Here is a 17,841-nt window from a genome sequence, read left to right on the forward strand (position 1 = left end):
CCACAGCCACTTCATGGTGTGTGCATGTGTGTATGTGTGTGTGTGTGTGTGCTCAGCTTAAACCGATTTTGGGGGGGAAAAAAACCTCCTAGTAAAACATTTAAGATAAACATATAATACATGCGAATAATTTTGCACGTTAAAGCTTTTCTGGCTCATGTGTTTGGTTGATGTCTCTTTGCTTTTTGTTTATAAATCAGGTGTAAAACACCTTTATGCCATGCCTGTGTTGTGTGTTTTTCCAAAAGTGAAGTTTTGCATCATAAATTGCAAAACTGGAAATGTAATGCTAAAAATAATTATAAAGAATAAAGGACGGCAAAAAAAAGAAGAAAAAATGGACAGGCATCAGGATAAAAGTAAAACATGACTAGATTCATCTTTAACCTTTTATTCTAACCTTCTCAGGAGCAAACCAGGTATAGCTAACAAAGGTTCAACTGACACTGAGGTGTATAGCTGTATGTCAAGAGAACAATCATGAAAACAAACAGTACAGATCAATCCATTAATAATGGGAATTGAGAGAGCAAGAGGGGATATAAAAAGATACAGTTTAAAACTCATCGGTACCAACTACTAAAGCTAGAAACCATTTTTGGGGGTCTTTTCTAAAAAAGAAAATTAAAAAAAATTACTACTTAATTATTCTGCTTTGTTGTCTCTGAATACACATAAATACAGTTTAATCCAGATCATTGTGCTCCAGATGGAGCTTTCCCACCATATTGCAAAAAAAATCAGTAACACTGAAAGAGAAAATAAGAAATGCAAATAATAAATAGAGATGAATGAAGCCAATCTTCCTTACTGATTGACTGACCAACTATCTGCTTCCAATATGTCAAACATTTGACTTTGCCGGAGCTGTGCTTATAACAGGACAAGCTGATTTTACAGTTTGGGCAACAACAGAGGCGCCTATTGAGAAACCGAGTGTGTGCGCTTGCTTGACTTTGCACCATTTGTGTGTATGGTATATTTTTGCAGGTTTGCATATTGCGTCTATGAATGCCTGTGTGTAAACAGGTAAAGGGGGGGAAGGGAGGGACAGCACTGACTCCAGCACCTCTGCACCTTCCCTCCCACCTCCTTATTTATTTGTCTGTATTAGTTAGCTCCTTCTCAGCACTTAAAATTAATGTCATCCAGCAGAAAATAGAGGCTGAAAGCTAAAATTCAGCACTTTCGCAGCAGCCTGGTTATTTATCAAGCTAACAAGGAGAAGATGCATCCCGTTTCAGCCGGGCCCAGGAAATATGTGCCATTAAAGCCCAGAGCTAATGTTTGAGAGCCAGGGAATAACAGTGAAGGTGTCAGGGAGAGGGGATGGGCGGCATCGCCAGCAATATGGATGCAGAAAGACCAGCAGACACATTTATATAAGCGACAATGGATACACTCAAGTGGAAGCATGAGAAGCAGGAGGAGACGCACACACAAGTGTACCAGCGGCGTATCCACAAGACATATTCTGCATGTTCTCGATGTGTGTATATGAAGTGCTGATTTGCTGATGGCTATAAAAATGATCCTTTAGGGGATACAGAAGACACAGTTTGGAGCTTTGAATAAATCATGTGTTGCCAAAATGAGCTTAGCACTAATTTTCTCATTAAAAGAAGAGTGTTGAACACGTCCTGAGGATTGTTAGTATTGTGCTGTGTTAACATAGCATCAGGAGCTAACGCCTAAGCGTTGGAATTCAATTAGACACTGCGTGCAGTGCTAAGCAGCTAACACTGGGTAGTCACCGCAGGGAAGAAAGGGAGAGGACGGTGATGCGAGGGGAGTGTGGAAGGTGTGTGTGTAAGCAAAAGGAGGCTGCGGGCAAGAGGAAGGCCCTGGGCTGCTGGCTGCGGTGATTCAGGGGAATACATTATATCACACTAACCTCCGGCTCATCGCAAGTTCCACTCTCAATCATGCTGTGAACACACAGTAACAACCAGAGGACAACAGTGGCTCTGAGGCTCAAACACAAACATGCGTGCAGCAGTAACAGCTTTACAACTAATTATGTTTGAATAAAACAACACAAATCAGGCTTAAACAGCTGAAACAAAGGAGAAAAAATTCATATATTAATGTTAGTTGAAAAGAAAAGTGGCTTGATGTTCAGAGGTTTGGCTCGGGGGTGAAACTTTATCCTGATCAAGTAGCATCTAATCTGTGGCTTAGAAATAAAAACACGCTTTAGAAAAAACAATCCGAATCTAAAACACGGCTATTCTGTGTTCGTCTTGTGTGTCTTTACAACTGCACGGAGTGAAATTTCTCGTCTTTTTGTTATTTCTAACACCGACCCAGTTCCACTTGGTCCCTTCTCTTTTCAGACCAGGCCTAATAATGAGCATACATCCTGTTCATATCCTCACTGTCATTTGGATTTTCTGGATGGAGCGATGACGTCTGTGTCACTACCGAAACTCTAACACTGTAATGAGTCTCACTATAGGCAGCTAGTAGTTATATATATCCAAGGCAGTGAAGGATAGTGAAGTGTGTCAAACTGTGGATGGAAAAAAAAAATCCCGTTTGCTGCTGATGACAAATGAGTGCAACACAACTTCAGTGTTTCATAAATGACACTTCAGTGTTGGGGCATACAGTGAACTGCACTGTTAATCACCTGAACTTTAAATTAAGTTGTGCTTAATCTAAATTTAAAATTCAATACAGATTTCCTCCAGAATGTTTTCTGAGAAGCTGAAAAAGGTGATTTGATTTCAGGTTTTACTATATGTGCTGCAAAATATTGAATAGTTATCAGGAGATACAACATATCACTTTTTGTGCCCATGTACCGATTTAATTTTTCTCATAAACAGCCAACCTTATTTTATAACCTTACTGGTAATATCCACCATCTTTTGCAAAAGCTTTTCGGGTTTTTACGTATGCACCCCATATGTCCATTTAAAGATGTGCTCACTACCTCACCGTAAACTCGCACCTTAAAGCTTCCGCGTGCACACGTGTCCTTCCTCCTCTGCCATGTCTACAAAAACCTGACCTGCCTGCTGTCAGCCACAGAGGCACCTTGCCCCTATGCGGCCCCTCCCCCCCGAGTGGCTGACTCACCCCGTCACCATGAGGAGAAGGCGAGCCGGAGTGAGCGGGAAGAGGAGAGGAGGAGGGATGACGGGGAGAGGGGATAACAGGGGGAAGAAGGAGGAAAAGTGAGGGTTGAAGTGGTGGGAGGGAAGAAACGGCAGAGGCGTGGTGTGTGGGTGGGGGCTCTGAAGCTTACTCTAATGTGCCCTCTCCACTCCCTCTGCCTGTGACCTCAGAGCTCCCGACAGCCAGAAAGTGCTGAAGCACGCAGGTGTCCTCGCGCTGCAGCCACACACACATGCGCAAACGCAAACACGTGCTCCGCTCACACCAACAGATGCACGAGTCCTGCCTTAGCAGGCTGCATTCTGTCAGCTTTTAACTCTTTCCCCGCCTGCATCCACGCTACGGCCATGCTTTCACATTTAAAAATGTTCACATCGGCCGTTATCAGTCAAGAGCAAAATAACAGGCGGTGATGGAGAGTGTGTCAAAAGCAAAGCTGGCGTGCGCTTCACAATGCTGAGCACATGAAGAAAGTAGAGTGTGCTGCCTGCTGCATGGTAAAATTAGCTGATGCTGATGCGGTAGTTTCCTCTGTCCAGCCTCCTGATTGTACAGGGTAAAACCTGAGGTGTCCAGAGAGTGTCCCGTCCTGTGCGTGTGCGTGTGTGTGTGTGTGTGTGTGTGTGTGTGTGTGTGTGAGTGAGAGAGAGAGTGGGAGGGGGGGTTAGCATTAGAGAGTTGTATTACAGTGGTGATGAGTCGCCTGGCTGCGAGGCTGATACCTCAGCAGCACCCAGCATTGACCAGGCCTTTAAATAAAGCCTTCGATCCTCCAGCAGCAGAGAAGGTCACCGCCTTCCTCTGGTTTCCCTGCCTGTCTGTCTGCATCCACGACCAGGAGCCCTCCCGCCATGCGTTCCTCCCTTACCTCGCCTCCTAACCTCCTTCTGTCCTCTCGTCCCGGCGTGTGTGTCTGCATTCAAAAGCAGGCGCCACACTTTCCACAGTTTCTTACCTTCAGTCTTAAGTTTTTCTCAGTTCCTTTCATCCATCCTTCCTTTTTTTTTTGCTTTTATAGCCTCTGTTTTCCTACTACAAGTGTCACAGTATAAAATCTAGTCTTCGCTATCCCTCACTCACTCCATCAATCCCACATCCCTCCATCTGTGTATCTGCCAGAAATAAAACAAAACAAAACAAAAATACTGTATAGTGTCTGTCTCTGCAGAGTGAGCAGAGGGGGACACAGGAAGTCAGGGGGTCAAGACAGAGGTGAAAGGTTTTGGTCTCATCCCATGAGTTCGGTGCATGTCACCCCTCCGTCATTCAAGCAGCACTGTCAGAGCCCCAACACAGTGATGCCAAACATTGCATGCAATGGATGCTGTGAGAGAGTGATGAGTTTGGTTGTGAAGTGAGAAATAATGATAATCAGCAGGTGTCTGCTTTCCTTGTTAAAGCAAATCATTTTACCTAATATCTGATGCAAAGATGAACCTTTTAGATGAACTGAAATATTGATTATCAAAATACTGATCAGATCTAAAGATTTGAAGTTTCAATAGTTTTTATCAGGAGATCCTGTCTGTATTTAAAGTGCTTCAATTAAGAGCACAAAGCAGGTAACAGAAATATTATAGTAGCTTTCAACTTTTCTACTTCTCTACAATAATGTAATAAAACATAAAGAGCTTTCAGGAGTTAAAACAATGCATAAGCAGCTCTCTAGTATGGTTATTGTTTATAATTAATGTTTTACTTGATGCATTTCTTTTCATTTTAAATCTATTTTGTTTTGTGCTGAAACCTGTGAGTAAAGGAGATTAATCCTGAGACCTTTTTGTATAACTCTAGAATTTGGACAATAACTAATTATTGCTGCGGATATTTAATGGCTACTGAAAGCTGTATCATTAAAATCTTAGTAAGAACATGGTCTGTATTTAGTTTATATCTGCAGGAGGATTTAGTCTCCAGTGCCACCAATCATTAAAATTTAAATTTAAATTTTATTTTCACCTTGCATCAAAAACAGCAAAAAATGTTTTAAAGATGTTGTTTTTGTTGAAAGTGTCAAAGATGAGCATCAAGTTACCTCAGACTCCAGGGTGGCGGGGCCGAGAGGGCACAGCTCTCTATCACAGATGGAGGAATTTTCTTGACGTCCTGCAAAAAACAAAACAGGACGAAACATTAACACACTTTTTTGATGAAACAGAAGTGCACACTGATGTAAACACAACATATTTCCGACATTAAGTAATGGCTATCTAGTTCCCAAAACTGGCAATGACTGTAAAAGTCAGGGGTAATTTCAGTCGGCTTAGAAAACCGGTAATGCTGTGACTGAATAATGAATATGAGGTGCTCGTACAGTTCCCCAAAACCAACCTGTTATGTTACTAAAATAATATCAAGTGATTCTGAGCTAATTTTTATTCATATTAGTTTTTTTATTTGTATTTAATGTGTTAAATGCAGGGATATTTTGATCAGTTAAACATCAGGAGTAGATTTGAATAAAAGGTTTAAATTCAAGCAGTTTTTATCCAGCTCGTTTACTAAACCATGGATACAGACCGATGCATTCAAATATGCTGACAATGAGACGTAACTTAATTATTTTAATAACATATACAAAAAAAAAAACTGTATGCACAGAACAGTTTAATACAAAAAGGAAATCACTGCAGTTCACATTGTTATAATATTTTTCAAACTATTTTGTAATCTCCTATAATTTAATTTCTACTCCATTCTTCATAAAACTATCCAAATTTAGGCTTCTTTTTTTGCAAATAATTTCATTAGAATATAATTAGATGTATCATAAACGATAAAATCCTACATTAGGTCATGCTTACATTCATCAGTGTTTATAGGTGTCCCACAGCAGGGTATTTGCGTATTTTTGCAAACATATGCATGCATGATCTGCACACCTGTGGACATTATATGAAGACACGGCAGCGATGAGGGTGAATAAAGGAAACCTGAGTAATGAATCACACTAAAAAAAAACTAAAAAAAAACTTTTTGCTTCTGAGAGTGAGAAATGAGGCAAAAGAAGGATGTTTAATGCCCCTCAATCCATCTTTAAGCAACAATGAAAGCCATTCATTTCCCTGTAATCCGATTCACACTGGCACCAAATGAACTCTGACGCGTTCGGGTATGAAGCAGCTCCCAGTTATAGACCTGCAGCACAGAGAAGACCTTAAAAAGCACCAAAGTATGGAGAGACTCCCAGATGTACAGCAGTTTAAATAAACTGCTGTACATCTGGGTGAATCTGCAAAGAACTGCATGCACCTGTTCATGAAAGTAAACACAGAGCTGGTTAGGCACAGGGTCAGAAACACGTAGACACATAGCGTCGACATGCACGTCCACTTTCCAACTCAAACAGACACGCACTGACACACACATGCAAACAGGGCTTTGTACAAGGGAGGTCCATGTGCAGAAGGCAACACACATAGCGGCAACGTGTGGGGTCAAGGCCTTTCCCAGGTACAAATGAAAGGGAAAGCAGAGAGTTTGGAAGAGCTGAAAACACTGTCGGTCACCTTGCTTGGCAAAGAGATCAATGTCTGCTGGACTGACAGGGAGAGAGAGACAGACAGAGAAGTGGCTGCAGCAGAAGGGTAAATCACCTCTTGCTTCATTGAGATGCAGGTAAAACACACAGGGGTCGGGCTCGGCTCCAGCTCCACCCTGCATAAAACAAACTCATGCATAGCCAGACCTAAACATGCACACAGACAGCTTCTCACACACCCACCCACACAGTCGCATAATGCACTCACTTGTCAAACACCCCCCCTCCCCGAAACCACGTTCGCCGCGGTCCAAAACACACCACTTCACTGACTCTGTGCCCTGAAACTCAACTCACTGTTGAAAACATCAACACAGCCTCAGTTATGTTTATCTGCAAGTCAGAATATTGTGATCCCCTATAATTAAATCATAATTAGCTTTCATCTATTGCCCTTTAGTTATGCATTCTGAGGACAGCTTCCTCCATAAGCAAATGCAAATCTACTCCAGTGTCTATAAGCACATTCTTTTGCATCTCTGCATTTAAAGCTGTCTCAATTTAACGCGCAACACTGTAGATTTGGATCCACACAATCACATTTCAGTCACTCTGCCCATGATTGTATTTGGCCTGTGGAAAAAAATACAAGCATGCAAAGCCAATCAGAAACATTCACAGGAAACACCACCAACGTTTTACAGCCGTTGCTTTTTTACCACATGCATAGCTGTGACAGGACGGACAAGTTAAATTATTAAGCTTTTTAAATAAATGACATAACTCAGGACACTGCGAGAGGGTGAGAGAGGAAGAGAAGCTCGGGCACTGCGGGTCTAGATGATGGACGGACCACAGAGGAGCATAAAGGCAGCCGATTTAAATCACTTTAAATGTAAATGTTTATCGTGTGGAGTGATGCAGATGCGGAATGAGTAGGAGAGATTGAAATTGTTTCCTCTTGTGAATGCGAAAATGTTTTTAACCCTTTTCAGGGGTTTGCCACGCTTGGGAAGGAAGCGTTCGCAGGGGAATGACAGAGAATGAACGTGCACACGTAAAAACTGCCGTGTTGCTGTGCTGAATGAATGAGACATGCAGAGACATGCAATCCTAACATTATTTTAGTAAAAGAGCAGCTTTTTTGTTTGTTTTAAGTCAGTGGTTGGTGATAGCTCTGAATGAAATGATAACATATATTTTTACATTATGAAAAACAAACACAGGTACAACTGTAAAGATCTACTGCAAGGGCTTGAACTTTAACTGTGTTGTTCTTAAATTAATTGCAATTTTATTTTACTACAAAAAAAGATTAAATGCATAGCTTCTTATTTTTAGCATTACACAATGAAGACTACAAATATCTGAATTTCATGACACAACGACTCATTCTTACAGATTTACTTAAAGCATACATACACGCTTCCGCAACAAGGTCACATAAAAGACAATGCAGGCAGGTTATTGAGCACTCACACGAACAGACACTAACCACTGTGCATATCCTTTTGTCCTATTAATTCTGAGACATTAAAGCAAAGTACATGATGATGATTTAAATGTCAATACTGATAAATTTCAGAGTGATTTCCCATAGTTGACCTGAAAGAGAGTCCAATATTGTGACAGCAGACAACTACATTATCTTTAATAACCTAATCATTGGACAGACTGCAAATGATCACAGTGAAGAAGTCAATATGCTGGGCCAGAGAACAGAATTACAGTTCATACTGATAAGATTAATAACGTGGAGTGTCTATATGGTGCGTGTACACACTTTTTCATGCTGTGCAAATAACAGAGGAAGCAAAACACAGCGAAAGAAGCAGTGATTACGGCTGCTGAGAAGTGAGAAGGAAGCCCTGAATTGTTGTTTCCTGTGCATTCTGTCCTCCTCCAAAACAGGAAGTGAATCAGTACTACTAAATCCCGCAGCCCCTCGGTGTGTCTAGAGGTCAAAACACACCCACAAACAACCGGCATCCCACACAATTTCCACAGCCCTACAACGATCAGCAATTTTCCGTTTTATCCTTCTTACGCATTGATGCCGGAGCACAAACCCTAGAAGCCTGCGAACCGTGACACAAAAGCGGCCCTCGATCTGCTACTTAACAAATTCACAAAACTGTTGTTGTACAAACAGGTAGAGCCGTCCTGAGCAAAGTCCAGAGGAAACCTCGCTAATCCTATCAGGCTCACATAAGAAAGGGGTGACATGAAAGAAGTATAGTATCTCCAGTTCTAGGTTATAACACAAATGTAATTAAATAGCACACTATATTGACCTAATCAGATAGGAGGGCCATAAATTAGTGGACACATGCTCACTAAAAGGCCGTCTCCTCTCAGCTAGGATGCATCTCTGATCGTTTATCATCTGAAAGGAGCAGGAAGACAGCCAGCATATCTCTCTCTCTCTCTCTCTCTCTCTCTCTCCTCCCTCTCCTCTGTATTGCTCTCTCTCTCTCTCTCTCCTCCTTGGGCCCCATCCCTGTCTCTCACTCTCTTTTAATCACAGAGAAAATCCTTCCTTCAGGCATGAGTGGATCATGCTTTGCCATCTTGTCCCTCACTCCAGGCTTTCATGGAATCCATATGAGCCAGGTGACAGTGTCACTGTTGTACAAGTGAGACTTAGAACCAAATACACAGTCCACAGTCTTTGTTTTCAGCCCGACACTGAAAAATTCACCACTGTGGTGCATTTTAAGGTTTCCACGAGATGGACACTTTTCCTAGTCTGCACACACTCTGTCAAAAGGTCCCTCAGAGGGACAACCCAGTAGCACTTCTCTACATACACCCATGCGCAAACACACACACACACATGCACACACACACAACCACAAAGATTTCCAGCAGTATGCATTGTAGTGACCTTGTATGGGAGCCTGAACCAGACCCCATGCAGCTTTTATAGCAGCCATACTCCTTAGGGATGCACCGACTTCATCGGGAAGGAAAGGCGTCCCAGGCCACATTTGCCGGCAGGTTGGAGGGCTACAAGACCTGTCACTCGCTAGCAAATCAAATTACCCCCCGGGTGTCTCCTGTGCCTTTAATTCAATCTTTTCAGCATTTTTATGTCATAAGTCGAGGGATTTTTTTTTCAGAGAAATGAAAGTGAGGCATTTCAAAAAAAATGTGTTTGGTTAAAAATATGAGGCGTGATTTGATTTCCAAAAAGAAAAGAAAAATATGCAAAACTGCGGAATTATTGTGGACTGGCAAATGACACGTCAGAGAAAAAAATTGCGACATGTTTGTGTTCAATCGCACATTTGCCTGCACACACGACTAAATGCATCACGTTTGCCACGCAGCGCTTTATCTGCGGTCGATCTGAATTAAAACCCTTCCACAGGCAATGTTCAACAAGTGCACATGTACCGAGTGAAAAGTGCAAGTTTACTCTAAAATCAATCATTAACTGAGCGTTTGCAGGTGACCTGCAGCACAGATATCAGGCCACAGGGCGAAAAACGAAAAATTATATAAGAAAAACTGAGCGCTATTTTTTCATTTTCACACACGCTTAAAAAGAACAAGAAGATTTTGTCTTTAAATACGCAACAGGTGAAGGCCGTCATTTTTTTCTAAAAAAAAAAAAAAAAAGAAAAAAAGCAAAGAAAAAAAGCAAAAAAAAAAGCAAAAGCCATTAAAAGAAACCCCTTAAAATTATTTGCCAAGATAATTTAAAAATAATAAAAATTAAAAAAGATAAAACCGCATTTAGAGGAAAACACATGGATAAACTGAACCAGATCACAAAGTTGGAATATACGCAGTCTACTTGATGTTTGGGAGCTGCGATAATTACACGGCTTCCAAGCAAACAACACGTTTATGAAAGAGATGCTTTTGTTATTGCAATCCCGCAGAGGAAATTCGGATTCGTTACAAGCCTCAGTGTGTGGCGTCGCATCAAAGACACAGAGACAAACAAGCAGTAAAACTGAACAGAACAAAAACGAACATCATCAGGAAGGTGCATTTGTTTCCATTCATGGAGGTTTATTGACGAATGGTAACATTAGATTCAGCTTTTTAAAGTGAACAGGGCGTGTGCCTTTTACCTGTCCTGTTCAGTTTCTAACAGAACAGATAATCAGGGCGTCACAAAAAGACGAATGGCTGCTTGATGCTTTTCCTTAAATATTCTGCAACACCGGGGGAACCTTAAACTTCAATTTCCAAACAGTTCACAGTGTGTTTATCAGAAAATAAAGAGGAAAAAAGACCCATAGGGCTCCGAGTGAACTTAATCAGCCTCCTTAAATGAAAGGAAAACACATGAACAGTGAACTTCTACAAGACAAAGATCATTTGTTGCATAAAGTAGCCCGTCCTCCACATATTTTCAGGAAATCTGCTTTGTTTTTATCTTCAGCTCCACTTGTTGATCGCAATAATTTTAGTGCTAGTGTTGGAAATGTTATAATTATTGCTTATAATAAATATGCAGATGCTGCTCATCTTGATGCCATATTGCCTAACAGAAAAAATCAATACTGAGCACATTGTTGCTTTACATGAAGTCCCCTTTCACTCCCCCCCCCCCACACACAAGGCTCCAAAAGAAGCCAATAAAATGTTGAAAGGGTCGAAAACGCGGTGAACTTTCATTAAAGAAAAGAGGCGCATAAATAGCCCTGTTCACTTGTTTTACATATTTAAAAAAAATCAAAATGATAGTGAAACTGAGCAATGCAGTCACGGTATAATACAATTATACACAAGTTCACAAAAAGGTAGAATAAAAAAACAAAAAAACAAAAACAGAAAAAGAAGAAAAAACAAACAAACAATCCGTACATGACCAGCATGCATGGCTTCATTTAACTCACACAAGTCTCTCCAAACTTTGGCGCAGTTTGGATATTTTTCACCAGACAGGATGAATGACATGAAATGAAGTAAAGCATATTAAAACAGAGTGACTTTAAACAACCAAACAAAATCAAAATCACATCAAATAAAGCTGTTGAGTCTGAAAAGTTCTTTGTTTTAATTCACAAAACAAATATGGGTTTAAAGGGAACAGGATGGATGAGGCGCAGGAGGAAGGCTATGCGATGGGTCGCAGCAGGATGGTAAGTTTATGCAGTGTCTATAAAGGCAAACATCACAAAGTGGAGAAAAATCCTTTTAAAAAAATGTATGGGTACTGTATTTTTAACCAGAGTCCTTTCCTAATTTGTATTCTTTAGAAAGTAAAAAACAAACAAAACAAAACAAATCTGGGTTTCTGAAACAATATACTTTTAAAATGACACAAATTGGGAAAAACTGGTTTAGTCTTTAACTAAAAGCAGCTTCAACACAATCACACAAAACCTATTTTAGCTGCGCGCAAACTCTTTTTCTTTTCTTTTTCTTTTTTTTTTGGTGAGGTTCGCTTATTAAAACTTTTCAGCGCCGGGACTCACATGAAAAACTCCGGGGAAGAAGGGTTGTTGTCGCTGCTGGATCCTCCGTTTTCTCTGAAGCCGGTGCTGATCAGCTTCTCGTATTTCTCCTTGTAGGCGTCCCTCTCCCTGGCCAGCCGGGAGATCTCCTGCTTGAGGTGGTCCACCTGCTGCATGAGTTGCGTCTTCTCTCCCTCCAGAACGTGCCGCTGCTGGACCCGCTTGTACCGACAGGACTGGGCATAGCCTCTGTTCTTTAGCGTCCTCCTCTTCTGTTTCAGACGGATCACCTCTTCCTTGCTGACCCCCCGCAGCTGCCGGTTCAGTTCCCGCACCGACATGGTCACCAGCTGCTCGTCCGTGAACCGGTCTTCCAAGCGCAGGTGTTGGTGGTTTCCCCCCGGGCCGCCGCTGGACTGAGACCCGGAGGAGGGGTGGTGTGCCCCTGTGTGGTGGTGGTGGTGATGATGGTGGTGGTGGTGGGGAGCCCCGTTCTGAGCTGCGGCTGCAGCGATAACCGCGGACACCACTGCGGCCGCTGATCCCATCTCCTCCCCGGCCATTGCGCCCCCCGCGCCGGCTGCGCCGCCGAACTGCTGCCCTCTGGCATAGCCATCGAAGGTCTGGAGCTGATGACTGCTGCTGATCAGCGCCTCTACGGCGTCCTCCGGGCTAAAACCCAGAGCTTCGGGGTTCAACTGCTGTTGGTACCCGGTCATCCAGTAGAAATCCTCCAAGTGCGCCTTCTGTTCGCTCCCTGATCCCGGACTGGGCGCCGAGAAGCTTGGAGAAGGGGGAACCGAGCTGCAAGGCGTGCTCATCGGGGTGGAAGATAGGGATCCCCCGGCGACCAGGCGGCTGCACTGGTTGATGCTGCGATCGGGCTCCACCGGCTCCTTTTTCACTTCAAACTTCATCAGATCGAAGTCATTAACATATTCCATGGCCAGGGGACTGGTGGGCAGGTCGGAGTTGCTCATTGCCAGCTCTGATGCCATCCTCTTGCTGTTGACAGTCCTCCAAAGGGGGTGAGGAGCACCTGTCAAAGTGGGCTGCTGAGACACGCACTGAGCCAGCTTGATTTCTTTATTTATTTTCTTCAAAACCGGAGGAAAAAGTGAATTTTCTCGCACTAATTGCGCAGCGCAGGTTCAGGTTTTGTGAGTCGATAAGTTTTTTTTTTTTTCTCTCTCTCTTCAGTCTGTGTTGCACAGACGCATTGGAGCAGCGCTGTTTCCTCCCTCTCTCCCAGCGTGCGGGTATCTGAGCGCCGCTCTCTCCGTTTCTACCGTTTAACACTTCATGGCTCCTTTTAGGATTAGTGCGCCAATTTGAGGAGGTTCACGTTCGTGTCCCGGGCAAATAGTTGCCTTGTGGAGACGGGGGAAAAAACTCCACCCAAGGATTGATAGATTTTTTTTTTCTAAGGGATCAGTCAGCCGACGAGTTAAAAAGCATTGCTTAGTTTTATAGGCGCCCTGACGTCAGGACTGAAATATGAAATTGACTGAGACTCAGCCAATGAGCAGCGCGATCCCGGGACGTAATTAGCATAATAGTAAAGAAACGAAGTTTTCGGACCGTCCAAGTCCATACACAAATTTACACACGAAACCTGATATTCATTTTAATGTTTTTTTCTAGCATGCGTATGAAAATAAAGCAAGCAAAAGAAAACAAATTACGCTTAAGAGTTTAACGATAAATTAAACTGGTCTGTAGCGCATTTTTGACATTTAAGTTATTTTTTCATTTTTTCACTTAACCAACTTAAATATTTCAAGTCGAATTATGTCAGATTTATTACAGCCTCTCTTCTTAAACACTAATTAGACAAACCTTCTTGACCCTGGCCGCATGTAAAACCTTGTATAGACTTTTGAATTAGTTATTTATCCCATTTATTTCACAGGTTTCTTGTTAATAAGCGAATAAATCTCCAACTCTTCTTACACACTACCTACCGTTTTAACTCTCAGCTCAAACACAAAGTAATTGTATGGAAAAAAAAAACATTTGCAAAATGAGCGTCACGTTAATTGTTCACACTCTTTTCTTAGTCTAATCGCAGAAATAGATGACACGAATCGGGAGGTTGAGTAAGAAGGCGAAACAGTTTGAAAAGAGCACGGCACGGGTCTGGCTCGTCTACACTGTTTGGAAACCCAATGTCGCCACCATTCGGTGCAAAAAGATACTGCAGGCGACTCTTATCAGGCGGTGTAAACCCATTTTCTTATACATGTCAAGCGATAAAGCATTTACACTAAATGCAAGTCAATATCAAATCCTTTTCTTGTGAAACAGTCTGCAATGACAACATCTTCATCTGTGTCCTCCCATGTAATGATCACAGCATTAGCGGGCCTTTCTCTATCTCTTTGTACGCCTCTTTCTCTCCTGAAGCGCAGTCCTCAGGAGTGGTGGCACATAAGAACAAACAATGAGCAGGGCTATACACACAGGACCGGAGAGTAAATAAGAGCACTCTCCCTGGAACATGTCACACGGGGAAACTTCAGAAAACTACAAAGCCGCCAGCAGATAATCCAACTCCCCGGTGTCCCAACACAAGTAAATATTCTCTTGGTCCCCGTGACTGTTCATGGGGACTTAACGTTAAACAGGAAGGATAAACATCGTGTTTTATTCATTACAGCACACATCAGGGGCCCTTCTGATGCTTTTGAATAAATATTAGCTAGATGAGATGTCCCATCTGATGCTGCTACATGCTTTTGCTGCTTGAGTGTAAATTTCAGACTGGCAGGACCGTACAGGAAGCAAACATTAAATTAACAACAATGAATATTTGCTTTTATGTTTAAGGTGAAGCCATTTTTAGGTCTTTGAACCACTGTAATGGCATTACACCCTCTCAGTGTCCTATAGAATAGTAGCTATGTAGAAAACGATCTTACAATCAAGGGTTGTAAGAAAGTTCAAAATGAGGCAGTGAATAAAAATTAGAATTTTGCATTTAAGATAAGCTTGAATGCTCAAAATATGTGTGGTTACAGAGAGCTGCTCCAGTCATATACGAGTCTGGGCAGATCTGTAGTTGATGCAACAGTAGACACAAGTTGCTGCGTGAGCTCTGGGTTTGCCAGATCTCTTAAACCAGGATTTATCTGCCTGGAGTCTCAAGGGTTAGTATTTAGTATTTATTTATTTATTGTCATTGTCAAGAACAATGAAATTGCGTTTGGGGCTTCCATACAACCCCCAAAAAAAGAAGAAAATAATAAATACCCCTTAAAACCCAAGTGTACATATTTAACCCAGTGTGACTCCAATGCAATAAGACAATCCTTAGCAATAATGTTCGTAGAAATTCAGACAAAGACCTGAGAAACATGACAAAATACAACAATGCAACCCATTCAATATTATTGTACTGTGAGATATGATATCAGATATGATAGTTATCTATTTAAGAAAGAGGGGGGGGGCAGGAGGGGGAAGAGAATAAAGATATGATGCACCAATGCAGACCAGTTCATTGCTATTAAGAAGTTGGATATGGTTATTGTCCGTGAGAGGGGGGCAGAGAGTTCAGGAGCCTCACAGCCTGTGGATACAGGCTGTTGGCCAGTCTGGATGTTCTGGCCTGTATAGACCTGTACCTTCTCCCTGAGGGCAGCAGATGGAAAAGGTGGCGCGCAGGGTGATGTTGGTCCCGCAGGATACTGTGCACCCTCCTCAGACAGCGAGTGGGGAAGATATTACTGATCTCTGGCAGACTTGTTCCAATAATTCTGCCAGCTTCTTTCACCACCCGCTGGAGTGCTTGCTGATCGGCCTTGGTGCAGCTGGGGAACCACACTAGAAATCCATACGTCAGAACGCTGCTGATGGCACAGTTGTAGAAGTTCAACATCAGAGATCTGGGAATGTGTGCACTCCGCAGTCTCCTCAGGTAGTAGAGGCGCTGTTGGGCCTTCCGTACAACTGAGGTGATATGGTTGCCCCAGGACAGGTCCTCGGTCACAGTTACCCCCAAGAATTTAAAACTGCTCACCCTCTCCACCGCCTCACTGCCAATGAAGAGAGGCAGATGGTTGTTATGACCTCTCTTCCGGAAATCTACAATGATCTCCTTGGTCTTTTTGGTGTTTAAGACCAAGTTATTGTCATGGCACCATGACTCTAGTTGTTGCACCTCTGTCCTATAGTTTGTCTCATCATTGTTGGATATAAGTCCGAGCACTGTAGTGTCATCTGCAAACTTAACAATGAGATTGGACGCGCAGGAGGAAATACAGTCATGGGTGAAGAGAGTGTATAGCAGAGGGCTCAGAACACACCCCTGAGGGGCACCGGTGTTGACCACAAGGGTGGAAGAGGTGTTCTTACCCACTCTGACACTCTGTCTACGGTTAGTGAGGAAGTCCACAATCCAGTTGCACAGAGAGGAGTTAAGTCCCAGTTGGTGGAGTTTGGGACGGAGTTTGTATGGCCGGATGGTATTAAAAGCCGAGCTGTAGTCTACAAAGAGGAGCCGTGCATAGGTGTTCCTGTGTTCCAAGTGCTTCAGTAATGTGTGCAGCACTGTGGCGATCGCATCCTCGGTTGACCGGTTCTCCCTGTATGCAAACTGGTGCGAGTCCAGGGATGGTGGAAAAGCAGCTCTGATGTGTTTAATGACCAGTCTCTCCAGGCATTTGGCGGGAATGGGGGTGAGTGCCACAGGTCTGAAATCGTTCAGACATGTGACATTTGACTGTTTTGGGATGGGAACGATGGTTGCTGCTTTGAAACAGGATGGTACCAGTGAACAGGACAACGAGGTGTTATATATAGAGGTGAAGACGTCCGCCAGGTCCGCAGCACAGTCTTTTAGCACCCGGCCCAGCACTCCATCCGGCCCGGCCGCCTTCCTGGTGTTAATGCTCCGGAACACACGCCTCAGCTCATGAGTGCTCAGGACCGGAGCAGGGTCGGTTGAGGGGAGAGGGGACAGGACAGGGTCGGTGTTCTCCCTGTCAAAACGGGCATAAAAGAGATTTAGATCCTCAGCCAGAGTAGAACTGTCGGCTGAGGGTGATGGTGTTCTTCTTTTGTAGTCCGTGATAGCCCTGATGCCCTCCCAGACCTGCCTTGGGTTTGTGTTGTTCTCAAACCTGGCCTCGATACGCCTCCTGTGCTGCTGCTTGGCAGTCTTGATGCCTCGTCTCAGGTTGGCCCTGGTAGCACTGTATGCCTCCTGGTCCCCGGACCAGGAGGCATACAGTGCTGCCAAGAAGACTAGAGCCAATGCATCAACTGCATTACTGAGGGCTAATAGTCCTGTGTGCATCACTTTCTGCCTCCCTTTGGAGTTTCATACACACGAAGTTTACTGCCGTCTTTGTTACATCACACACACACACAATACAGGGGGTCCACATAAGTGTATATCATAAAAGATTGCTTTGCACACAGTGTAAGTGGAGAGGGAAGTTAAGAGCACATGAATTTAAACGTTATACCGTAATCCCATGTTTGACTATAGAATAATAAAAACACACTACAGGATTGGCTCCTACTAGAAATGTTTCTCCAAATGAATTAAGTGCAGATAAAATGAACACAAGTGTCTCCTTCCAGTCAAAGTTTAAGTGTCCCACTGAGAGCATGAAATGCTTAAACCTCATCAATAGCTTTAAATACATTAAAGAATGAAACATTGAACTCTCGGAGGCTTTTACAAAACATTTTTGTGTGTGTTACAAATGCCATTGTCGCAGCCTAACGTTTACAACCCAGCTTCGTGTTAATTGTCCGTCGCCTACATTTGGAAGCTACAGAAACTGTAAATGAGACAACGTCTGACCTTTC

General features: G+C 43.0%; 1 protein-coding gene across 3 annotated transcripts in view; it reads right to left on the reverse strand.

Annotated features, from left to right (window-relative positions):
• Nucleotides 1-13,439, reverse strand: part of mafb (MAF bZIP transcription factor b) — a 48,491-nt gene extending 35,052 nt beyond the window's left edge. For 2 of the 3 annotated variants that reach the window (XM_085359148.1, XM_085359149.1), the window contains exons 1-2: nt 12,043-13,439; nt 5,159-5,229 (exon numbers count right to left, since the gene is read on the reverse strand). In XM_085359148.1, the coding sequence (XP_085215274.1) occupies nt 5,202-5,229; nt 12,043-13,019 (1,005 nt within the window). In that variant the 5' untranslated portion in view covers nt 13,020-13,439 and the 3' untranslated portion in view covers nt 5,159-5,201. Of the gene's footprint in view, nt 1-5,158; nt 5,230-11,604; nt 11,724-12,042 lie in introns of those variants that run through there. The other variant, XM_085359147.1, reaches the window with a different exon arrangement.
• Between the last annotated feature and the right edge of the window lie 4,402 nt (nt 13,440-17,841).

This window comes from Diplotaxodon limnothrissa, linkage group LG7 (assembly GCF_057381915.1).
Source record: "Diplotaxodon limnothrissa isolate DT_005_m linkage group LG7, D_limnothrissa_male_GT1.1, whole genome shotgun sequence".
NCBI classification, from domain to species: Eukaryota; Metazoa; Chordata; class Actinopteri; order Cichliformes; family Cichlidae; genus Diplotaxodon; species Diplotaxodon limnothrissa.